The sequence below is a fragment of the Ischnura elegans genome, chromosome 4 (genome assembly GCF_921293095.1).
Source record: "Ischnura elegans chromosome 4, ioIscEleg1.1, whole genome shotgun sequence".
NCBI lineage: Eukaryota > Metazoa > Arthropoda > Insecta > Odonata > Coenagrionidae > Ischnura > Ischnura elegans.
The window spans coordinates 60,772,335-60,798,622 of NC_060249.1; the positions used below are offsets into that span (position 1 = coordinate 60,772,335).

Here is a 26,288-nt window from a genome sequence, read left to right on the forward strand (position 1 = left end):
TTATGTTAAAGAAAAATTTTATTAACATCATTTTACAAACTCATTTTTTATGTATTAATTACAAAATGTTGTACCTAGTGTGCGTCGTTTGTTCAGTGCGCTCATTTTTTCAAACTAATTCGCACTCTAGTCAGGAACACATCTACCAATATGACCATTGTACAAATTATATTCAACCACTCACTCTGATTCAGTTATCCATTCAGTCACACTGTCTCTAGTATGTTGTTTTTAGACAACCCAACGTGTTGCTGCCTGCCCAAATCCTTGGGTGTAGGATAGCTTCATAGGAAAGGGAATGCAACATACACTTTCTAGGTTAATACAGGACGCCCACTGTTCTTCTATAGACACTTATTTATGCTGTTTTAAGGAGCAATTTAAAAGTATTTTAAAATAACAAAGCTCCTGCATTCTAAGTCATTTTCCATGATAAATGCAGACAAATCTAAGCTGGACCAATTACTCAACTTTTGTTTACAATTGCTAATGCAACCATATGTAAGCTTCAAACATACATTCTGTTGCCAAATGGATGTTGTGCACAAACCTTTTCTTTGTAATGGTGTGAGTCAAGGTTACCACTGCTGCCTACAAGAATAACATCATGATTTAAATTCTGGCAGTAGATTAATCATTTTTTTTTTTCTTACTTCACGATGAATTCCTTGAACAAAGAGAGGATTCTGGGAACAATGGAAAGTTTTGAAGTGGTTTTCTTGCAGATTTGTTAGGTTGGCAACAGGCCTCATGACACAAATACTTTTATTATTAATTGGCAAACAACCTCAAATGAATGCGCAAATTTTTCATAGACATAAGGAACAGCAAATTTTTTTTTTAAAAAGACATTCACACATACAGCTTTTCTCAACACCGGAGACACAAAAATTCCACATTAGTTCACAGACAAGCACAAAAGAGATGACTTGCTTTTTTTTTTAAGCTTTTGTTCTTCCCACCAGTTTTTTTTCTCTTCATTTCTTCTTTGATCTTGATGCTAATCGTTATCAAGTAAGATTTCACACCAAAAAGAATGGCTATCCCTGTGTTGTATATCATCACTATATCTTGGCTTTCTCATAAGTATACTGCTCAAGAAACAGACTGTCTTTATTGAGAAACAGCCAAGTCCACATACAAATACTCATAATCATTATTTGAATTATTTTCCTTGATGGAGACACACTAAAAATTCACTTTTATTACGTTGTAACACAAAATTAATTTATGCATAATGAACAGTAAATTGTTAGATTCATTAGGATGATTCCATTATGCTGAGATTTCTTGTGCCAGGGGTGAAATATTTTTTCATGAAAATTATGTGCTGATGAGAATCACATTCTATGAAAAGTATAAAGATTTTTTGCCCATTGATAACAAATGTAATTTTGAATTTATTAGGTCTAGGTATGTACCTTGCAAGTGAATTGAACCCTTTGCCTTGGCTATTAGATGGCATGCAATAAGAAATTGGAAAACGTAAAAAAAATCAAGGATTGTTTTTTTCACCTGTCAGAATGAAATGTCATTAATGAAAACTCAACATTGACTATTCCCTGGCATTAAAATGACAGATGATTGACGTATCCAAACATTTTAATGAAAAAATGTTTGTATGACTCAATAAAAATTGTAGAATTAGCGCTTTTACTCAAGACCTTTTCTTGTCAATATGTTTCCTGCCAGGCCAAAACTATGGTGCGGCTCAACATGCGCCAAAAAACTTCAAGATACCTTTTGATAGCTCACCAATTAAAATTTGAAATCATATAACAGGGCAAAGCTGGGAATGTGTGTATAAAGAGTCATTTTGTGGCAGAGGTCATTTGGCTTACAGGGTATAATAAGTATGTGAAGTACATATTCAGTTACATATCGGTACTGTGCAGTTAAATTAAATATGTCGTTTAATAACATTGTAATCTGGCTCACTGCCTCATCAGGTCAATTTTTGAAGGATTCTTTAGCAGGAGGTGTTTTCATTCCGAAAAAGAAATATATAAAATGTGTTCTAACTCAGTTGACTGAAAAAAAGATGCTTAGGCATGGAATAAATTCTTAGTCAAATAATGAGACGATAAATGTATGAAAAATACGCAGAACATAAGCAGTTATGATAATATTAATTGTGAATTTATTAAACAGATGGCTCTATGACATCAAGACTAAAATTTTCTAAAAAAAATCGTTTCCCCTCAACTGGTAGTTTCTTTTCTTATTTGCATATCTTTACACTCATACTTCCAGCCCAAAGGTTTTTACAGAGTTTTGTGCAGTTACCTTTCTGGAGATAATTGTTTCTTTAGAGCAAGCTTCTTAACATTTCAGGAAAATAATTAATTGGAATATGGAAAAGCATATCACTGATTGCAGGAAAATCATGAGTAATGCAGATAATTCTTTTTAAGTTATGAATTTCAGAGAACAAATAGAGCATTCTATAATATAATTTGAATAATGCAGATGTATATTAAGATGATATTTTCTTGTAATTTTGGGTTCCATCGGACACTTCCATCAATAATTTGATTTATATACAGGGGTGAGCCATGACCACTTTTTTTATCTATAGTAATTATGCCGAACATCTGTAAATTAATGACGAATAACTAACAAAAGAGCAATATGGTGGAATAAAAATGGGAAAATTCAGGTTTAAGATATAAAAGAGTAAGTAAAGGGAAGGAATTATCAAAGCTCACTGTCAACTTGACCACCTTTTACAGTCATAAGTTAAAAGTACAAAGTCCATTACCACATAAGTATTAGTACTCACTGAGCTTCTGCAGCAATAGCAGATTTAAGCGACAAATTATTATTCACTCATTTAGAATGCTAATGTTCCCAGTCAGCCTTAAAAATTTAGATCTGATGTATGCCTCATGCAAGAGGAATGGGAGGGTATGGGTGATTTCTATATCCTTGACTCTCCAACCATTATTGTCATTTTAATTAGAGTTCACGGCGACAATTTTTGGCTTTGAAACCCAAATATTCTTACACTCTATTCATAAAATCTCAAATTCCCTGGCTCCGCAACTGCGGACAATTCAAAACAGATGCTCAACAGAAATATTATCCTGTGGTTTCATTCCCTGGACACACATTATTAAACACATTTTGATTCCTTCCATATAAATTTCAGGGCTAATGAGAGTGGATGAAGTGAACTCACTGGGAAGTTTATTGGTGTTCATTTTGACCGAGAGAAGGGAAACGTCAAATTGAGGTTGAAATTTTTCGTGATTGTCAAAACCTCCATATCAATAAAACTCCTATAATTTTAATCAGTCTCATTTTCTGGAGCTTCGATATATTTTTTCAAATGTTTCACGTTCTTGTGACAGTTTTTCCCTTCGCCGTTAAAAAATGTTTGTTAAGTTTAGGAGAGGCATGCCGAACAATGCCACATAATTGTTAAAAATCACAATTGGACTCTTAAGCCCAATGCTCATGGTGTTTTACTCAACTGTACACTTGATACCTTAAATCAGGATCCCATTACATACACACTTGAGTACAATAATTTAGACATTGCAACCAACCAATGCTTTCATGGATTTTGGTCATAAGGATTACCATTTCCATTTCATGGAAAAAATATGGTTATCACTAACACGTAGGCCTTTGATTAATCTGTTTTAATCATTTCAAGACAATGCAGATTTAGTCCTTGCTAAAGTGATGAATTTAAAAACCCACCTCAAATGACAACTGTGGGTTGTTCGAGAATGTTGATGAAATAATAATTGTGACCTCTTAACCCTTACACTGGTCACAAATAATATGCAAAGCCATGAGAAAATATTTTTGCTATGGCATCAGTACAAAACACATTCAAGATGTAAGTGTGATTTTGAGATATTTTGAGGCAATTTATCATTTCATTAGACCTGTTGACTGACAAAAAGGATTGCACTCTGATTTCAATTCCTATATTCCTGATTATTAGAGCTTTGGTTAAGAACATTAATTTTTTTCTATATTTTGAGTTAAGAACATTGGAAGACAGAAGTTCAGCTGGTAGGACAATACGAGCAGGTACTTGGTTGAGCTTGGGTTAATATAAGGCTAAAAATATCAATGAGGTGTGAATTGAGAAATTTATAACGGAAAGACATGCAAATGGGCACGTAAAAAGTTTGCTTGTGGAAGAATATAGTGATGATGTGCACTTGCTCAGTTTTTATCTCTGCAGTATAATTCAAGACATGATACATAACATATATAAAGCATACACATTTTGTATCATATCTTCATTATGCGATATACAATACGACGAATTACCACATCAAAAGGATAATAAAAATTTATCATGTTGACAAGTTTTTCAACTTATTTCAATCATCTCGTATTGGCGTGGTTGTTTACAATTTTGAATAGCATTTTCCTTTTCCAATTATTTGAGTTCATGAAACCACGGTAACGATGTTCAATGAACAACTTTATGCAGCTAACTTATTTCATTAGCACTCGGAAAATGTTTTTGATGAGACCTCTAATGAACGCTAGAGTATCAATTTCTCTCTTATTGATTCTCAACCAGTAGTTGAAGTAAATATAACAGTTTTGTATGCAACATATTTTAAATAACTTTCCACAACCAAGATTAAAATATTATGAATTAAAAGTTGAATTTCATTCCCCTCTCTCCTGGGACAAAATTTTTCTTGAATATCCTTTGTTATATCATGAAATAAATTTTGTATATTTTCAGCAAAATTTGTTATGTTGTACACCTATTAACCCTTTGGCTGCGGGAACGTTTTGGAACGGACTGCATGGTGAGTGTGGGGAAAATGTTTTTCAACGTTTGACCAGATTTTCTTACCACTGGCAGCCTTTCCTTAAGATTTTATTGCCATCCTTTTCGCGGTTGCTTGAACTCGGCCAAACCTAATGGCAGAGAGCACAAAGGCATCTTTCGAGGACTAGGCACCCTCACCACAGGGAGCGCTATCCGGATTAATCCCTTCTTTGAGAGAGAGCTCCCTGCTCTCCGCGGTGCATTCATGATGAAAACAATTCCAACAAATCCTTGCGTTTCCTAGGAATTTATTTATCTTGTTGTTGTCCATTAGCCGGGGAAACTAATTTGAACGCATTGATCTCTCTTTCTTATACTATCGGTGGTGTGTCTTCCGTCCCTGCATAATTACCAAGGACATATTATATTCATGGTCCGTCATCAGGGGGTAGGGTGGGCAGTCCTGGATTATGAGGGTCCACTACCTGCTGGACACACGCCCGGGGTTGACGGGAAAATATCTTCCCCGCTCATGCCCCACATGCAATGGCAACAAAATTTTGACGCTCCCGCAGTTAAAGGATTAAATGCAATTAAAACTGGATTATTAAAGACACATGACAATGTTCCCCACACAATAATGTTCTCATCAATTTTTTTACGTTTATGATTCTCCACCAGCAATCAAGTAAAATTCTGCATTCACATTTAAGGTTGTCGTGAGTAGATGCTAAAATTTAGAGACACCTGCAATTGCTCATGCTTTGAACTGCGCAGTCACTACGACGAGATCATAGCACTTTTCAGAGAATTTGCAACAGCACATTCCTTCCATCTGTTTCAGAGGGAGTTACTTGTGTTCATCAAAAGCCATTTACCCTATGTATTTCACAACCTCTGAATTAGATGCCAAAACTCAATATATTTTCTGATTCAAAGTGAATTTTACCATTAAAAATATATATATAATATATATCTGTGTACATAACTCCACAAGCAGCTTCAATTTCAAATGGATGTCCGCGGGGTTGGCTCCTGAACTGCTAGAGCTATTACATATTTGAATTATTGGCATGGGTAGTGCCCTTTCATTGTTTTGAAGCAAACTCACCGCTCGGCATTGTGGTTTGAAGGCTAATAAAAAGGGATACTTGAGCGGCCGAGTGGCTTGCAAATGCTTATGGAAGGTATAAGTTACACAATTAAGTCCTTAACTTCATCATTGTTGTAGCATTTATCATTTACATAACCTATGAGTAATGGTTTCCTCAAAGTCTCTCTCGATTATTGACCGCAGTCCTCTTTTAAATGTTCTCTGTTACGGAATAGAGGCCCTGTTTCATCCATCATAGAAATATAATGGAGTCTTGAATTTAGTATTAACCACTTGTGAAGGCTAAGAAACTGTTGGGGCAAAGTGCCAAAAATATATGATTCCCAGGGTTGTAGAGGGATTATTTTGTTTTCGAGGAATGGCATTGGGGAACATTGGTAGGGGTTGGGGATTGTGTGTACATTGAATGGTTATCCTGGGGTATTGGCAAAGATGACATCACAAAGGGATAGAGGAATAGTGGGGTTTTCACCTTCGGAGCCGAAACATCTCATCCAAAAATGAGTTAACTGCTTGGCAGCAACTTTGGAATGCTAAAACACTTGCTTGAATGGTGCCCTCATTATGGGAGACAGGTAATTATTTGGGGGAACTTGGCTTTTTTTCAAGATTTTCCGGTGCTCAACATCATCACTTTTTTCACACTGAAGAAAAGAACCACTAAATAACAATTTCCACGCCTCCTCACCTTAAAACCTGTAGTCATGCACATTTTCTTCCTCCTATCAATGCCCCAGTGAAGTGCCCTCTTTATTTTTCTGGAAAAAAATGGGAAAGATTAGCACTTTTACACTCATGCACAGCTCAGGAGTGCAGGATTCACGGATTTTTTGGATTTTTGTAGATTCAAAGAGGCCCACACGGAAAAAAAGCGGTTATCCCGGAGGAAACTCGTCATGTTATTCTTTCTTTCTCTGCCCTTCTTTGAATCAATCCCCCTATCAGTTGTAGAATCCCCTGTTGACCGCACTCCTGTTCCGATTGTGCCACTTGCAGGTGAGTATACGGACATAGGTCCTTCGGAACGACGCATTGCACAAAGCATAACAAACCGGATTGATCGTGCTGTTGATGTAGCAGAGGTAGTAGAAGAAGTCCCACAGCTCCTGCGGTATGCACTTGGTGCAGGCCGTGAGTGGCTTGAGCAGAACCATGATGTTGTACGGCGTCCAAGTGATGATGAACGCTAGTAAGATGGCCGACAGCGTCTTTGCTGCCTTCTTCTCCGCCTTCTTTTCCTGCGTCTTCTTCTTCTTGCGCGTCTTTACGGCCGGGACCACAGCAGCCCCGCCCCTTGGGGTGTGCCTCGGAGTGGGGTGTGCCGACGATGGCCTCCGGGCCTGCAATGGACCCCTCGGGTGGAGGCTCAGGTCGGGAATGGACGAGGCTGAGGGCGCGGCAGGTAGGAGGTGAGATGCACCCCGGGCAGATGCCGAGTCTGGGAGCATGCGGATGGCTGCCCCGCCGCCTGAAGACGAATCGTTGCCCTCCGACGGCAGCCGGATGAGGATCGTGTAGACGGAGTCTGTGGAGGCGCAGCGGCGTGGTGGTGGGGGTGGCGGGAGGCGCGTAGGGGTGGCCGGGGGACAGCAGGGGTCGAAGGGCCGAAGGACGTTGAGCGAGGTCGCCCTCGAAACGGACGAGGCCAGCGGGGTGTCCGCCGAAAGGGGCGTCGCAGAGCCAGGCTCCGAGACAGTGTCCCCGCAAGCACCCGATGATGAGGGGTCCTGCGGCCGTAAGTCAGTAGGGCCATGTGATATATGGGAGGATTTGGAAGATAAACAAGACATGGAACGTGAGCAACAGTTGAGGTCAATGCTCCTACTAGACTCCTATGAACTCACTTATGTATCTCAGATTTGCCTGAGTAAATTACCCTACTGAAGATTTCTTTCATGACTTAAGAAATTATTGAAAGAACAATTAGAATGTCAAAGGTTCCATACGAATGGAAGTAAAGCATGGTGTGGTCCTGTGCAGATGTTGAGTGAAGAGGGTCAGGTGCAAGGCAGACGAAAGGTATTGGATCAAATTTTAGTAATGCCTGAGGCCGATATTCAGAAATGCTACTACATATTAGCCAATTGATCTTACACCAGTCTAAGTTAGCCCAATCAAAAACTCTATCAGTTCTAAAAAAATATTGCTGAAGGTGCATTAAAAACCTTATAGGTAATGTTAAAAACTCTAGTCATTGACTCAGGGTAGCACACGTGAAGAACATGGAGCAAAAGATGTCAATGACATCGTATCCCCAGCAGCCCAGAAAACCTAAAAAAATATGTGGGGCATACCTGACATAAATATATCAAAGACCCTTCTCAGGTTCTTGCCCCTGAAGTTAAGCTAACCCAGACAGCACACTTGAAATCACCCAGACAGCTGTATCACATGTAATACAGCTGTATTTCATGTGAATTACACGTGATACAGCTGTAATGCATGTGTATTACACAAAGTGTGCTGTTTGGGTAGTTACAGCAAGAAAAATTGTTGTGAATGAGGTTATAAGGTTGAATGATAATCAGCTTCAAGTGCATGTTTTCAAAGAAGGAAATACATATTGAAGTACAGCGCTAAGGATTAATCACACAGCGAAGCTTGAAGAAGCCTGTAGATCAAGGCTGTGACTGACCTGACTGCGACCTCGGTGTCCCCTTCTGCCCCAGAAGTGGCTCCTGAGCTGCTCGATGATGTTGCCCCTGGGCCTCCTTGACCTCTCAGTGACGCTGCGTGGCAGGGGTGGCACAGGGCACGGCACGGGGTCTTCGTCATCGTCAGGGTCCCATAAGGATAAGAGCCATTCGCGGAAACGCCGCCATGAGAAGAAGGGAAGGCCTCTCCTAGGAGCACCAGAGTCACTCTGCACGCAGAGGCGAGACAAGCACATGGAAACCAGAGTGTGAGTATGATACATCTTGCGAGAATTTTATGTAAATGGTATGCAAATTGCAGCTGCTTAAAATGTGAGTCTTTAGGAGAATGGTGAAGGTGAGGTGGGCCTAGAGGAAATGGAATGATGATGTGCTAGACATGGTGGGCGAGGAGAGATAGCTTATGGAAGAGATATGGAGGAGACAGAGGGTTTGGATGGAGTGAACATTAAAGACAGCGTTAGAGGGAAATATGCTAGGTAGGCTTGGTAGTGGGGAATTGGATATTGTATACTTAGACTGTAATGGAATTTGCTTTATTGTGAACTGAAGAGGGAAATCAATGATAGGGGGATAGGAAGTAGAAGGGTGTAATAATTTACAAATGCTACTTGCATGTAACCAGTGAAATGCCTTAATACACAAAGATAATACAAGAATACTCTGGGTTGAGTGTGATAAAAGGTGAACTGAGCTAGTTGGACATTTTAAAACTGATTTGTTGATGCATGAATTTTTTGTTGTATGGTACATATGCAGAGAATACATGTTCAAATGTTCAATAATTAGGTATGTTGTATCTAAATCTAAATAATTAGGTACCTATGTGCGTCTAACTGTTCAATGCACTAATGAAATATGTTTAGGGAAAATTTTTTATATATTATGTCACGTGTACATGATGTAAAAAGGATGGAAATTTATACTGATAAATCAATGATATGACATTTAAACTAAAGTCTTCTTAGCTCCCTTACTCAATCATCTCTCTTCATGTTGTTCTTGACCATGCCACATTTGGTACCATTCCAAGAAAACAGTTTCCACAACTTATCATTACTAGAACCTCCCAATCTGAAATTTTCCTGGTTACAGAATTCAGTGCCACCTTTGTAATATTGCATGGTGTGTATATCTAGATATACCTATATACATACACCAAAGGCATATAAAGGGGAATGGGGTGACAATTTTTAGTATTTAAGCTCTCCACTTCCAGTTCCATAGATTACCATGTTTATTCCTCCTATCATACTTGCTTTTAAATGAAATATGTATCATAGTAACTTTTAAATTTAAAAAAATTTCATAGATGTAAAATATCATGCGGTTACTTAATTAAATCCTCCTAGCATTTATATTGGATACCCGAAGACATGATCTGTACAAGATATTCTTGTAAATTGTGATTTATGTACTCACAGGCGAGGGTAGATGATAGGGCTGCAATCTGTGGGGGGGGAACGACTGTGGAGGGGGCGGCGTGTATGCAGGGAGGCCCTGGGGGTGGTGGGGACAGCGGCAGACGAAGGCATCCGGGTCGTCATGGCCCCCGCCCCCCAGGGACGTGGTTGTGGTAGTCGTGGTGGCTGCAGTCAGGAGTGAAGCGCCACCACTAACCACGCCCCCACCTGTGCTCGACTCAGATCGCGATCTCTTCCACTCCTCTCCAAGGTCTACCGCCGCCTCGTCGCTGTAAAATGGTAATAACACATTACTTAACATGACATTATCGAATTGATGCATCAAAGCAATCAATACATGGAATAGTGCACATGAGATAAGGACGACATACAATAGCAAAATACTACTTGTGATGTATTCAAGGCTTTGAAAACATCTGTTGAGGAAGAGCAAATTTGGGTTTTTCTCTCTTTCAGTAACTAAGTAAGCTCCATCAACCTCCATCTCCTACGTCAACATGTGGACTTGAGACGTCAACACCTTTGCACTCATTGCAGTCTGAGATTTATCTTGGAAGAAGATGGTTTGGTGGGCAACTGATAACCAAACTGACCGGCAATAGGGTGGTTTCCTATTATTTTTAAATGCCTAAATCGAAAGATTATTACTCCTGGAGTACGTATTTCAAGCATTTAGATTTTCAAATATTCTATCTATTTTTTGCGATTAAATGAAAAGTGAAAATTTTCAAGCGTGCAAAAATGTGATGGCTAAGTATGAATGCTGGGAAAAGTCTGTGTGACATCATTCTGGTTCCGGCTGCTTCTGTGTGAGGCCACCTTGGTGCGAGGCTATGAGCGCCACTATGTTGTAGGATGTTGGCTTAAATAAGAATTATTAATACCCTATCAAACAAAGGAAACTTTCCTAACATAGGCATCTTTAATAGGTGATTATAAAGAGATGTTTCCCTGATCTCTGTGCCACATGCATGCATTGGTAATCCCACCGTAGGATTCCCCAAAAAACCTAACCTCTCTTCAAAACCCCTTGAATTTTTTTTCTGCCCATGGCCCTGGTGATAACATATCTTCACTCCATTGTAATAATTTAAAATTAATAAAGAAATGCATTGTGCTAAGTGAGAACGAAAATTTGATTGGTGTCCATCAGACCAGGGGCGCAGCTAGGAATTAAGGCTGGGGGGTATAGGTGCAACTAATACCAGGGAGTGTGGGGGTATGGTATACCCACAAGGATAAGTGGTAGGTGCGAGATTAATAAGTTGCGGAATTTTAAGATTAATGGTTCAAAATGGTGAGTTTTACGGCTTTCTGAGGGATATTTTATTAATCCTTACACTATTCTATTAGTAATATCAATCCAATTGAGTAAAATGGATTAAACTTCAAAATTTGTCTGAGCTCTGGGAGGGGCTTTATCCCCCAAACCCCCCACCTTCCCCTCGCTGCGCCACTGCATCAGACTATATTCATCTTTGCCACACCTCAGAACCTTTTTGGACCGATGCCGTCTGCAGATGTTACATAAGACTGCAGGTGAGTGGCACAGAAATTGAATTTTCAGGGGTGGGTATTTGAATATTTTGGCCGTTTGTAGACCAGAATTTCTCTTGAGTAGAGAATAATTGCATGTCATCCTGCTGAAGAGTTTCCACATGCCTAGTGGGCAAGAATTAGACCAGAGGAAGACTATTAGGATTTTACAGAGGTCAAAAAAACAAAAATACAGATCCATTAACCGAAAAACTGACTTGGGCTCCCTTTAAAATCTACGGATGGACACCTTTGTTGGTATGCCATTCTTTTTGCCACCCCTCTGATCTTGAATGAGACCTTACTAGGTCAATGGTTGAATTTTCGTAAAAAAAATTTTTTTCGGTTTTCTCGTGTCCGAAAACCTAAAAATTGATATCATGGTCATTGAAATTCAGATTTCTTTCTATCTCGATCTTTTAACATAGATATCCCATAAGGCAAATTCAAAATTTTGGTTTGGACCCACATTGTGAGGTCAAAAGGTCAAAATTTTAAACTTTTGGTTACACTCAACAAAATTGAGGACCTTTCCCCATACATATGCCAATTTTCATGAATATTGTTCGAGACGAAGTTACCAAAATTAGAGGTGAAAAAATGACACACGACCTGTGGGACAGTCTGTATGTGCATTCGAAATACGTACTATATTCTATTTGAAACACCCTTTATAACTATAAACATGGGGCACCCATGGTTGTTCAAGTTGTAGGTAAGTTTAAGCATGGAAAAGGTGAATGAAACCAACATTTAAGGAAACTGTCACATCTCTTTATTAGTTTTTAAAATTATTTGCTTTAAAAGATATTATTTTCCTTGAACACATTTGAGATTTTTGCTTCCTGGGGGGGGGGAGTGCAGCTGCCCCTTGCTGGATACGCCCATCGGTCCATCCCTACCGATGAAAATCCGCTAAGGAAACCTCGTTCGACCAAGCTTGAGCGACCAACCACGCTCCTCATATTCCCGCCTCGTCTGCGTACACATCTTTTGCAGTTCCCGAAACTGCCGCTTAGGGCAGATCCCTTGTATAACTTACACAACACACTAAAAAAACTTAAAAAGGAAAAAAATGTTGGAGTTTGATCGTCATAAAGGTTTATGCGGCTCCTCTCATGGAAAATAAACTCACGGTAACTTCACTTTGCAGTTCCCGACGTGGCGATGAGGAAATTCTCGGCGCCGTAAATCCAACGACGTAACTTTTTTCATTAGAGGTCAATAAAATTAAAACTATCCACGCTATGATAATAAAAATTCGTAGACTAAGAAAGAAGAAAAAATAGACTACTGCAAAATTCAAAATGATCCATGGGAATGGAAAATTTTTACATCACTTTTTAAACACGAGCGCCGCTAAGACGCAGCGAATCCATTTAAGGGTTAAAAAATTAGCGCTCGACTTGGATGTGAAATAACTGAAAGCTTGAGAAGCAAAAAAACATGTATAAATAGAATAATGCCTCTTTAAACTATTAAAAAGAAACTGGAGGAAAGCTGTGGATTTAGATTAACTAAAATAACTAATTCAAGCCCAAAAGAACCGCCGGAAGAGGTTCAGAGCGGATGAGGAATCAGACTGCTTCTGAGGAATTGAACGACAAAGGTGAGGGTATAGGAGAGGGCTACAGCTCATTACAGATTGATAGACCTATTAATATTTTTTTCATATACGGCATTTAAACTGAGCCGTTGAATACTTTTCTATCTTCCTTATTTCCGGCGATATGGCATCCTTCAAGGCCTGTTCACAAGGTACGATCCTGTGTAAGTGCGAGTTAATGTGTGTGAAAGCATGAACGATTTTGGTGGACCGAAACGGAAACTACGAATGCATGAACGGAATTAGAAAATTTTCTATTTTCTGTTCATGTATTCTCACAAATTGGGTGGTTACGCGGTGCATTTTCGAGTTCATTCACGCGTTCATACATTTAGATATTAACTCGTACAGGTTAATGTACCGTATAAACAGGCCTTTACGCTCCACTCGTACGTAAGGACAGCATCTGCGATGCACTCCGAAAAGAGCAATCAAGTATTGAGGCCTCCATTCGATCTATTAGGGAAGTTGAAGAAATTCATCTTTGAACTCTGTCCTAAATAGTCGAAGTCTACGGATATATCGCATGCGGAAATTGTTGCTTTAACTACGCAGGCAAAGAATATAATTGCAGATTCTTTTTTTCAATTTATTACTAATATAACAAGAGTGAGTCAACAATTGATTTTATCTTCTCAGAAAGAAGAGGAGACGAAATAATTCCTCCTCCGAAACTTCCCCTTCTTTTGTTTTTCCATATGTGCCACCTCGAAGCGGATTGGCACTCTTAGAACACTTCTATGTAGATAATTGTGGCGAGATATTGTTATTGAGCCACTGATATAGCGAGTTTACTTCGGCGATTAAAGCTGGATCAAATTATGGTCCGCTCACGTAAAAGTGCGTGTTTCCGCAACTAGCGGTAATAGTCCGCCCAGGTATTTTTACGAGTTTTTGCGTCGTGATTAGCGGCTCCCCTCTTCGGAATTATTTTTTACTATTTGGTTCGTTCGAAAGTTCTTGTTCTTTGAAAAAAATAAATAAATATACATTTAAATATATGACGATTATTATATTATTATAAATTATTATGACGAAAATGTGTACTGAAAACGTACATTAGTTCTCGGGTTGTGTGAGTTTAGTTGTATACCTGTATTATTAAATCTCGTATTATTTATCTTTTAATAAGCCCCGTATATTTGTACCTTCCCCGCAAAAAAGCTAAAAATGGACGACCTGTAGGGTAGTGAAATTATGTTTAGGGCGCCAAACCTAAAAGTGTATCCATTCGTAGAAAAAAATCGGACCGGCATATTGCGACCGCTGCATCAATTCTACTAGCCACAATGACATACAAGAAATCTGTCCATCCCAAATACCTGCAAAGTGGACTAGTACCGTTTTCGAATTCATATCTTCAAATGTACAGCACCGACTGACTAGTTTCCGTCAGAAAACAGCATTTTGACAATAATAGAAACATAGTACGAAATGTGTAGCAAAATAATTAGCGCTTTCCATCCTTTTTACAAGTGCGAAATTGATAAATTGACCTCAGGATCCGTCAACACCTGCAATTACCGTGAAGTTTATCTTCCAAAATTTTCACAAAATGTGGTGAAGATTGCAGAAATCTTTGTAAAAGTAACGTATGCATAGTATTATAGGCTTTTTATGATGTTTGTCATCTTTTTCGATAACTATTTCCAGTTCTAATAAGGGGAAGTATTACAAAATAACATTTATTTTCGTTAACCCAAATCCTTCAAAGAAGAACTTTTGCACTTTAATTAACAAAAACGACTTTGCTTTAGGTTTCCTAAAGTGGGAAAAATGAGGTGATGATATGGGGGTAGAGGTTTCTTCCAAGAAAAGTCTCAAACTTCATAATGAACAGCGTTTACGGGCGATCTTGATTGCTGAATTGAGTGCTATGGAATCAAAGCCCCTAATGTGGTTCTCGGAAAAGTTACCATTGAAATATGACTCAATTTCAAGCCCAATGTTAATTTCAGTGCATGGGGCTACCCTTTTAAATTCCAATCGTTTCCAGCGGAAAAGGGCGGCAGGAAGCAATTAAAAGCAGAGACTAAAAATCAATATGTGTCGATTTTGAGTTATTGACCTTGGTCATGGGTGCTGTAATAGCCGAATTCCATGGAAGATGGTCGTACTTCAGTTAATTGCCTCTTTTACCTGGAAAGACCACCGAATTCGGGGAGACATATATTCTATACCGACATAACTGTTCATATGATTCCATTTCCCGAGACATTAATGTTGAAGAATTGGCAGAAGATTAAGATTTTGAATGATGTGTACGAAAGAGGTATTTATAAAAATAGAACAAGCTGACGAGACAATCTTTGTGTGAGAGAGCTAGCTAAGCCTGCAAAGAGTGTTATATTGAGCATAAAATCGCAACTTTTTCTCCGTTAACGAAAAACCATTTGTCGTAGAAAACTTAACTCTTCTGTCAACTAAATAAAATTTTACCTCCTTCAAGTTTTGTTCAGAACATTTTTTTATTTAGAATGATTGGCTATCGTCTTCCTAGGAGAATCTCAGATTAGGTTTCACCGAACAAGGTGTCGTCATCTCAAATCCACATTGTCGTAAAGGAGTCGGAGATCGGACTTACTAAGCCACTAACGGCGAATAAACCATCGGAGCGCTTGGCTTAAAATTTTTGTTGCATAAAAATGGTGAGTTTTCGACGTAAAAATCATTTTTTTAAATTGATTTTTCGAGGCGTGACTTAGTGAAATTGCTTTATGCTAAATAAAAAACTTTGTAAATTTCACATGTGATTTTAGTAATAGCCGTTTTACGCAGGGCATGGAATTGCGCAGGTTAGAACTGCATTCATTTCTAAAATGATGCGGAATTGTGCATTGCGGATGCATGAGTGAAATTAGAACAGGGGCTAGTTTGCCACCTCACGTCCACGCATTCTCGCAATGTGTTCTAGCAATTCACCGCTTTTCACGACGCAATTTTGACTGCGCCTTCGTTCACACGTCAGATTGTGCAAGTAAAACGTGTAAAAACGGCCTTAAAAACCAGCTTCATCGCTGTGCGACATGGTTAAAATACAGGACACAGGGAGATTATGACGTTATATACATCGACTCAGTACGGGTGGGGAAGCTAGAAAGTAGGGTATGGTGGTACTTAAGTCATACCCTCGTAGTTGTAAGTCGTATGCCTAAATAGGGTGGTTTCCTATTATTATTTATTGCCTAAATCGAAAGATAATTACTCCTGGAGTACGTATTTCACGCTTTTAGATTTTTAAATGACGATATCTATTTTACGCGATTAAATAAAAAGTGAAAATGTCCAAGCGCGCGAAAACGCGACGGCTAAGTAGGAATGCTGGGAAAAGTCCGTGTGACGTATTTCTGGCTCCATCTGTCGCCGTGTGATTTGACCTTGGGGCGAGGCTTTGAGCGCTGATACGACGCAGGTTGCTGGCAGATAGCAGAGTACCCTGCTAGCAGGTAGCGCTTGGCTTAAATAAGGATTATTAATACCTTATCAAACGAAGGAAACTTTCCGACCTTAGGCAGTTTTAATAGGTGATTATTAAGACATGTTTCCCTGAGCTCTGTGCCTCATGCATGCATTGGTAATCTCAGACGATGTAAAACTCCTATCTACTCGTATAGAAACTAGGTCCCTGTGACGTCACGTGGAGTGGCATCGCATGGGCGCCAATCTGGCCTTTTTCAAATGAGGATAAAATTGACCATTGCCATTCGTTTAACCGGTATTTCTAATACCAAATAATTTGTATATTATGAATACACTAATGGAGGGTAACGAATCGCAATCAATACCTTTCGTTTTCTTTGATAAAGGAAACTACCCTATTATAACCATATCCTCCTTCCTAGCTTCCATACCTTGACTACCCTTACTGACTCAATGTATACAACGTCATACCCTCCCTGTATCCTGTATTTGAACTTGACGATGTCAAACAGCGATAAAACTAGTTCTTACTAAAATCAAATGTGAAATTTACAAAGTTTTTAATTTAAACGTCCGTCAGGCGCAATATTGGATTTTCCGAGTTCAGGCACAATGTGCGTAACAGGCTCGGATGTGAAAAAAACAATAATAACTCTTAGCATGGCTTAGTGGTAAACTTTTAAAGTTTAAAGCACCATTATAAGAGTAAAAGAACCCTAAAATAATGTCTTATTTGCTATGTATACACCCCTTTACACACCATCATACGGCCATGACCGATACAGCAAGGTGCGATTAAACGTGCTCTGCAGGCTATTAAGTATTATTGTATGCAATATATTTTAGTATCTGAATTCTTTAACGTCATTGTTTTTTATTTTGCTAACTTATTCAGGAAATAATGCTTTTACTTTGCTTTATTGTGCCATTATTTTGCATAACTATGCTAAATAGTCCGCCACTGATCTGTTGGCATAAATGTGAAAAGTCAAAGGTTGAGCATGTCAAAACAAAAAGCTACTACATGCACCAAGGGTCTATGTTGCCTAGTGGCACGAAGAAATGAAAAAAAAAACACTCACGCTGAGCTTTTCAGATCCATTGCGCCCGAAGGAAGGTTAACGTAAACATCACTCGTACTTTTGGTTTCTACTGGCATCAGCAAACCAGGGTTAAAATTTCGCGACACAATTCTTCTCCACCCTGTATGTGGGCACAACATTTCAGATGACATAACAACATTCATAAGTCATACCTCGAGTTGGACCTTCGGCTGCACCCCTCGCCCCTGTCCGCCCCGCCTCCACCGCCGCCTCCGCCGCCACCGCCGCCCCCACCGCCTCCTCCCCCGCCCTTCCCCGCCTGCAGGTTGGGCAGGTCCTTCTGTCGCTTCTCCGTCTCCCGCCAGATGCGCCAGTACAGGAAGATCATCACGGACACGGGGACGTAGAACGCGGCTATCGCCGTGCCGAACGTGATGTAGTGGTTCGTTTCGATGAACTGAATGTAGCACTCGGTGTCGGGGATGGTCCGTTCGCCCTCGATGTAGGGCCACGAGTAGATCCAAGGGGGCCACAGCAGCAGGGAGATGCCCCAGGCACAGCCTATCATCAGGGCCGCCCTACCCGTGGTCCTCTTGGCTCGGTAGGTCAGGGGCCGCGTCACTGAGAAGTACCTGTAAACAAGAGCATAAATCAAATGTTACCATGGTGCAGGGCCGGTTTAAGCGGTAAGCAAAGTAGGGCGCTAAGGAAAAGGGGGAGCTTAAGTGCTCAGTCTAATGCTCAGTGCCATAGGCGGATTTAGGGGGGGGGGGGGCACGCGCCCCCTAGACGCTTAAAAAAGGAAAGAGTTTTAATACAATTATTTTTATTATTATTATTCATTGCTGCAAGTAGGCTATTGCCTGGTGGCAGCATTAGATGTATACACATGAATAAAAAATGTACCTATCTAATACGAAGTTTAGAAACAGAAAAGACACCCAGGGTAAAAAATAATACATTAATTCTAATCTCGTACTACTAAGAATTTAACATTGTCCCAGTAAACCAATTTCAAACAATCCATTAAATACATTAATTCTAATATAATACAACTAAAAATGAACATTGACCCAATTAACCCAATTTCACACTCTTTCTTTTAAACCACTATGTAATTAACCAATAAGTTATGAGCACTTCTTCCTTAAAATTTTCGCATTTGCAGGGAAGATCTTAAAAATACTTCAGGTAGGTCGTTCCACTCCTTTATTCCTCTATGTGGGAAGGAGTTTTTCAAAACGTCTGTTTTCGGTTTTTTTAATACTTAATTTTGAATTTATGATCTTTCTTCCTGTGTAGCAGGGTGAATTCAGCTTCAGACCTATTTCTTTCCAACCCCGCTCATTTGTAAAGGCTTTGTACACCCCGCATAGCCTATTTATGGTTCTCCTCATTTTTAGAGGTTTTCATCCTAAGCTCCCTAGCATAGCTGATACACTTTCCCCCTTTCTATGTTTCCCCTGGCTGCCTTTCGCTGAACTTTCCTTACGTTAGTTTTGTTTTGTGCATGACGGAGCCTCAATAATTTAATTTCGTTACTATAAATTTCACATTAAAATCAAGATAATATTTCGTACGGTAATTTATTGTATTTAATCTCAAATATGAGCAGAATGTTTGCCTTTCAGGCCCTTGTCCTTCTCTCCCCTGGAAAAAGTCGTGGATTCGCCCTTGCTCAGAACTATATTGTTCCCCCAAGAAACCCAACAAAATTTAACAAGTTCTCCTCTTTGCCAAGTTATTTATTTTTTTCTCGTGGATGTAATGTTAGCAATTTGGAAAACAGAATGAGAGTGACGCGCATTTTTTTGGATGCTACCAGTAGTTAGACTGAATTTCGTGGAAAGCGTTTGGCCTTTTGTCGGATTTAATGGTACAAATGATCTCTTTGCTTTGATTATGAGAATAACGAGAAGCCGTACTTTAACACGGACACTCTGTGACGTTTTCCGAGCCAAGTTATTGTCAAAAATTTTCATAGAAATTTTCCACAACGCGTTAATTTGAACGGCGACGTAATGAATGTGGTTCAACGTGAGGGTGATCGAAAGTCATTTATCACCAAAAAAATAGCAAGAATGAACATCGATAATTCGGAGAGAAAAACGTCTATTTTCAAGATATCATCCAATAAATCAATTGAAAATCAATAGGCCTTTTCTGTGCTTAAATTACACGGATGAATTCGAGAATTCAGGGAAGGATAGCTATTTTTTAGTCCTCAACAATTTTCACGTTATTACGACATTCAATTTTTCGCGACGCAAGGATTTAAACCTACCAAATTCAGAGAGAATACACGATGTTTAATATGGTATGACCTTACTTTTAAATTCAGAAATCGTTCAAATTTTGAAGAATATTTATCGAGAGAGAATAGAAAGCAGACTGTAAATCAAGTAAGATAAATGTATTATCTTTGCACCAAATAATATTTATTGTAGTGCAACAAAATTCAAATCCCGTTGTCAGGTTGTCAAAAGTAGGGAATTCAAATCCCGTTGTCAAGTACGATCGTGATCATAGAAATTACCAATAATGGGGCTGTTTGAGGTTTTCAAAATCGCCTCAGGCGTCTACCAGCTACTTGATGCTCAGCAAAGGAAGAGACAAAAGTGTATGTAAAAATCTTATCATCAATTTATTCTGTTGTAGTTGAAAAAAAAAACAGAATATGAAATGATGCATAAAAAGTGGTTTTTCTTCATTACGCCAATATGCGTACCGATCTCGAAATTGCTGGCTCGCTATGGATAATTTAGATTTAGACTCTAATAGCTTTATCATCGTACGGCTTTCTACGGTCATGGGCACCACAAAAATAAAACATTTGTACCAGCCTAAAATATGGAAGGTGGTATAATAACCACTTTTACTGTTCGAAGGGGTCAAACCAAGGATGTATGCTTACCTATCGAAGGAGATAATGAGGAGGTTGAGCACTGAAGCGTTGGAAGCGAGGTAGTCCAGGGCCAACCATGTGTCACATATGTGGGGCCCGAGGGGCCAATGGCCCATTAACGTGTAGACGGTGAACAGCGGCATCGAAATCAACCCGATGCCCATATCCGCAACGGCCAAACTGTGAAAAGAAATAAATATAAGTGCATCTTCCACGGCTAAGGGATCATCGCCCGTAAATTTATTTAGTAATTATTTCAACACCAAAAATGGTACAAAGGCCACTTGACATTGGCTTTACATAGTACACTTCACGTTGGTTGACCTCAATAAATAAATAATAGCTTAAAGAGCATAAAATAAATAAAAGTAATTGCGGCATGCGAGATTTTGTGGAATGAAAAAGAATGATTTACTGAAAAAGCATGAATTTAAGAAATTAAAAAAAGAAACATAAGAAAGGGGCGTATAAAATCGTTTTGCGGCTTAATTTTGTGGTATAATGACACATCCATGATTGAAGCACAAAAATGGTAATGACCGTGGCCCTGACCTTCACGCTCCTCTTGTCGTATGTCTCCTGGTTTCGGCCTTCACTCATTTGTTCACCTAAACTGTTTCCCCCTCCCACTCCCCTCACTCAAATTCCATATGTCCCCAACCTCCTACCTTGGCCTGGGTATATATACCGAGAGAGTTTATTGTTGGATTACCTTGAAAATGACACCAAGTGTCGAAACCAATGTCGGTCAAGTGATAAATAAAATAGTGTGGATATTACCATTTGTGCTTTAATCATGGATAAGAAAGGGGATTATGGGTTGGAGAGCGGTGAATTGTTCAGGTGGCATTTAAGGGAGAATTTTCAAAACAGTGGAAGAAGTATAGACGTTCAGGGAAGGATATTTGGAAGCCAGGGAGCTCAAAAAGTAAGTGATTTGGTAGAAAAGGGATTATTGAAAGAAGGAAAGACGGAATTGGGGAATATAAGGGGCGAGGAGGATCTTGAAAAAATAAAAGATAATATCATTGGTCCGGAGAGATCCGCCGAAGATTCTATGCAGGAACATCGAATCACATAAAACACGGCGGTGAGTTATGTTGGAAATCCCGATGGAGAAAAGAATATAATGAAGGGTTTCTGAGAGTGGGGATTCGATTGCGGGCTACTGTGAGAAAGAAGTTGACAGGGTGGTTAAGCAAATTTAGAGTAGGTAGTGGGGCAGGCGGTAGATCAAATTGGTGAGCAGTATTCCAGGATGGAATGATTAAAAAAAAATAGAATAAAATAAAATAACTTTGTTTTATTCCACAATTTAGTTTAAATAGCACGACCCGGGTTTCAGCATCTAATGCTATCCTCTTTTTTATGTTGTTTTTTCATGATTTTGATAATTGCGCCTCTGTTTTCATTTTGAAGGCAGAACAACCGTATAGCAGAATATTAAATCACCAAGATGAATTTTTATGTACTCTGTTGAAAACAATGATTCGTAAAAATCTCAGCCAATTGCTAAAAAATAAATATATTCCTAAACAGAAACACATGACAAATGATGATTGATTTTCAGCCAAATATGAAGAAAAATGCGCGAATTAGCCACATTAAATGGATTTATTTCAAATTATTGCCCATAAACCAGACACTGTTATCGTCACGCATTTGAAGGAGAAAAATATTTTTTAACACAGTTTAAAATAGTGGTAAATGAAGATAATAAAGTTTATTTTACCATCTTGCATTTTGGTAATTAATTTGTAACAAATTTTGAGTAAAAACGAAAAAAAAAATAGCACAGAACATGTTATCCATGATATTAAGAGCTTTATCACTTAATATGCTTAAAAGTTTTGGTAATGCATGTACCACAGCACACAGGTCTACTGTATGCATATTTCAAGGATTAGCTCATCACGGGTTACAATTATCAAGTGCGCCATAAATGCTACGGCGCTTATAATTTTGGGTTGATGATTCCGAGGTGCAGGTACTCGAGCATTTGTCAGCACAAGTAAGGGGATGAAAGATTTTACTTCACTCTGGTAAACCTTTAGAAGCGATGCAGGTTACATCAACGCTCGGAATTCAAGGATAAATTAGAAAAAGCAAAAACAAAGAGGAGAGAGATGACCAAATAGGGAAGCCATTAGTGTTATCATTTATTCTCTTTTTTTCAAATCTCTCCCTTTTTCTCTTCAGTTTTGATCCTATGAACAAAGCATGGGGAAAAAAGGACGCCGCATAATGGACGGAAATCGAAAAAAGCAGGCGAAAATTCTAAAAATGTTTTTTTTAGTACGGAAACTTGGCACAGTTGTGCTATATTTTAACGCATAAAGTTTTTAACGGTTGTTTCTCTTAATGGTTAATTTCTTAAACGCAAAAGGAGTACCAGAAGTTTTATTTATTATTTTAAGCTGAATTATGAAAAATAATTTAATTTGGGCAACTTACGAGAAAGTTTTGTTCAGCTATGAGGCCATGTATTTTGTCAAGACAAAAAAACCGATAAAAAAAGGCATACGTTAAAATATATACATATGTATTGGCAGCAAGTATGCAAAGTTTTAGCTACCGTACAGTAAAAAATATATTTTTTTTCAAGGTTTTCGCCAGGTTTTTTCGATTTCAGTCCACTACTGTGCGCCGTTGTAGATGGGTGGGTGGCCATTGTTGCCCGAAAACTGGCTATTCATCCCAGAAATGGGACTCGCGAATTGTGGCTGATGGAGTTTATCTCTTTTTTTCCTCTCTTCCTATTATCATTTACTATGTTAGCTGACCAGCGGCAAACAATTGAGCGCGGATTCATTTTGAGTTGCCGTGTGTTCCGTAATGTTTTTTCGACATCCCCGAGCGCCTTCAATTGAGCCATGTCCTTTGAATCCACCTCAATGTGTTCCATCCCTCTCAGCGACGGCATTCGATTCCGGTATTAACCGAGAGTTTGGTCCACTTATTGACTCCACAGAGAAAAGAGAAAAAAATCCACCTTGACCTGGCCACACCTTATCATCCAGTTCGGAATCCGGCCAAGGGTTTTTGACGACAATGATCCCATGTCCCTAGTATCCCAATTCTGACTTCTTCAATTTAATTTTTTTTCTTCGCGGTCGCAAGAAACCAAAGTTCCCGGGAGGGGATAATTAAAGAAACATAAAACAAGAGGTTTCAACAAAAAACCTCCCCCAGTGCCACAGCTCGTTTCCAATGAAGGTTTCATTTAATTTGGGTTTCACAGAGGAAAAAAACCGTGACATTCAGGGAGATTTTTCTACATGGAAACCTCTCATTTAATGTTAATGGAAATATCCATGATAAAATATAAACTACAAATTGCAATTTCCATACTCTAATACAAATATAATATATATTAAAACTTCACTATCGATCATGGTTATGACAAAATGTCATTTTCCCCTGAAAATATTATTAGAAAGGAGTTTTACGCCAAAGTGTGGAGGTTACCATTTTTTGTGTATATTTTATAATGGATATATCGCATTTACACCAGGTGGAGCCTGAAAAGATTCCATACGTCAATAGAAATAATTCATATAAATTTCAAAAGTTCACTAAAAATATTTAACTTACACCTTTTTCTCTTCGATTTTAGGAAAACCTCACAGCTTAGCGTTAAGCTAATCCTTCATCTATCATCTTAATGTCTTTGCCGTTAGTATTGTCGTTCGATTCCCGGTAAAGGGGATATTTCGCAATAAACGATAATTAAAGTCAAATCATGTAATATAGTGGCAATGGGTAAATTCATAATATACAATAAATTTACTTATTTCAAGATTCACTCCGACCACGGGAAAATGCAGCATATTATCTACTATCTTTGGCCAATTTTATTTTCCTCTGATTTTGGTACCCGCACATTCAATTTTGGTGAAAGGCTATTTACACAGAGAGTGAGATTAACACTAGCGATAAGGAAAACAAGGTAAGGAAGCTGAAAGAAGGACTTCTGATTAAGAGGCACTGTTAAACGTCGCGTCCATGAAAAGGTAAACGCTACTCAAGTACTGTGCAACTCATAATTAACGCATAAAGACGACTTAAAAGTTACCATTCACGAATTTTAGAAAAATTCCCTCTAAAAGTAGTAATAGCTCCAAGAATGGAATTCGCCGTGAATTAATCATTTACCTAATCCGGGATTCAGATGTGCTACTAGTTACACCACCACATAAAATTCCACGGCTATTCTCCTATCAGATAGCATTCTGACCGGTAATCAAGAGATCCAAGTTCGTATCCCGGCTAAGTCAAATGATATTTTCATGGTGAATTTCATTCTTGGTGTGTATGTGCATCCGTGTGTGTGACTTTGTACAATGTACAGAGTCACTTGTTATTTGAGATGCTTTGACCTGCAGTATTGTAGAATTATATATCATTCATCAACACGGGAGACGTCGCCAAATTCTTACAGACAATCAGTGCTTTTTTTCTTTGATAAAACTTTTACCAAGTGGAAATAAAATCAGCATCTAACATTCAGTTGCTCCCCATTCTTTTATACGTGTGACAGCATAGGTATGAAGCCAAAATCTAGCTATCGTACAACTGTGCGAAAATTCCACAGGGGAAAAAATTATTCGCCTATACCGGGATTCGAACCCAGACCCCCCCAAAAATCAGTCGAGTGCTTTAGCCAGTTCAGTTATCAAGGCTTTATTCTCCTCTCCTTATATACTCAAATGACTTTTGCTATCACGACAATAGATGCACGCATCCTGTAATATAGGCCACTCTCGTGATAGAAGTGGTTGGATAGTAAGATGACTAGGGCTGAGAATAGGGAGAGTATCGACGGTTGAGACGAGACCTTAATTTCTCGGCATTGTCGGAACGAAACTCTCGGCGCGGCAAGAGTCTCGCCAGGGTCGAGAATCTTGACGAGACTCGAGAAGTCTCGCCCCTTCGAGACTTCTCGACACCCGTCGAGACTCCCAGGTCCTCGCAAAAAATAAAACAATTTCAATGTTACTCCTCTATTTCAGACATTGAAAATAATTTAGCAAGATGATTATTTAAAGGAATGGTATATCTTTTCAAAACCCAAAATAGTTGTTATAAAAGATCTAAATTGACCATTTTAAGCATTTGTTGTTATTTTACTGACCAAAATTGACAAGTAACCATGAACCTTAATTACCATAAGGCATAAATACACATTGATAAAAGGTTTATAAAAATCCTACAGAATTGGATATATTATCTTCTTGATGTCTCCATGCTTCTGGGTTTCACCGCGTGGATTTTCTTTGCGACGACAGTTTCTCCGGTATTCCAACAGGCGTCTTCAGGCCGACCTTGTTGGAATACCGGAGAAACTGTCGTCGCAAAGAAAATCCACGCGGTAGAACCCAGAAGCATGAAGACATCATCTAGACAACGCCGCGGAAAACTACGCATCATATTATCTTCTTTTTTGTTAATTTACAACCGAATGTTTCTTGTTTATTATGTCGGGACGAGACTCTCGCACGCATTACAAGAAATGTAAGTGTCGTCTCGACTGTTGAGACGGGACTCTAGCACAGCACTATTTTAATTTAATATAAGTTATAAATTTTATTTAAAATAATATAAATTTATTCATTCATTCATTTATTCATTCATTTAGGACTCACCTGAATAGGAAGTAGTTGCTTATCGTCTGCAGCTGCTTGTCTATCTTGAAGGATATCATGACCATGGAGTTGCCGGCGACCGTGACGACGCTGAGGGCGCCGGCGACGATGGCGATGAGCACGGTCCCCTGCACGGAGTAGTGCCCCCCCCCCTCCGCCCCCCGCCGCCCCCTCCCCCTCCCCGACAT

General features: G+C 39.0%; 1 protein-coding gene across 1 annotated transcript; it reads right to left on the minus strand.

The window, feature by feature from the left end:
* On the minus strand, positions 1-26,288 carry LOC124158151 (muscarinic acetylcholine receptor DM1). The gene is made up of 6 exons (XM_046533335.1): positions 26,101-26,288; positions 20,465-20,635; positions 17,763-18,182; positions 9,944-10,214; positions 8,503-8,730; positions 1-7,594 (listed from the first exon to the last, which is right to left on the minus strand). Exons 1-6 carry the CDS (start codon positions 26,286-26,288, stop codon positions 6,809-6,811), a joined length of 2,064 nt encoding a protein of 687 aa, XP_046389291.1. The 3' UTR covers positions 1-6,808.

Coding starts and splice junctions, on each gene's coding strand:
- LOC124158151 (XM_046533335.1), bottom strand. CDS start 26,288: ATGTCGGGGAGGGGGAGGGGGCGGCGGGGGGCGGAGGGGGGGGGGCAC. Junction 18,183..20,464: donor CTCATTATCTCCTTCGATAG/GTAAGCATACAT, acceptor TCTTGTTTACAG/GTACTTCTCAGTGACGCGGC. Junction 8,731..9,943: donor CCTATCATCTACCCTCGCCT/GTGAGTACATAA, acceptor CTCTGCGTGCAG/AGTGACTCTGGTGCTCCTAG.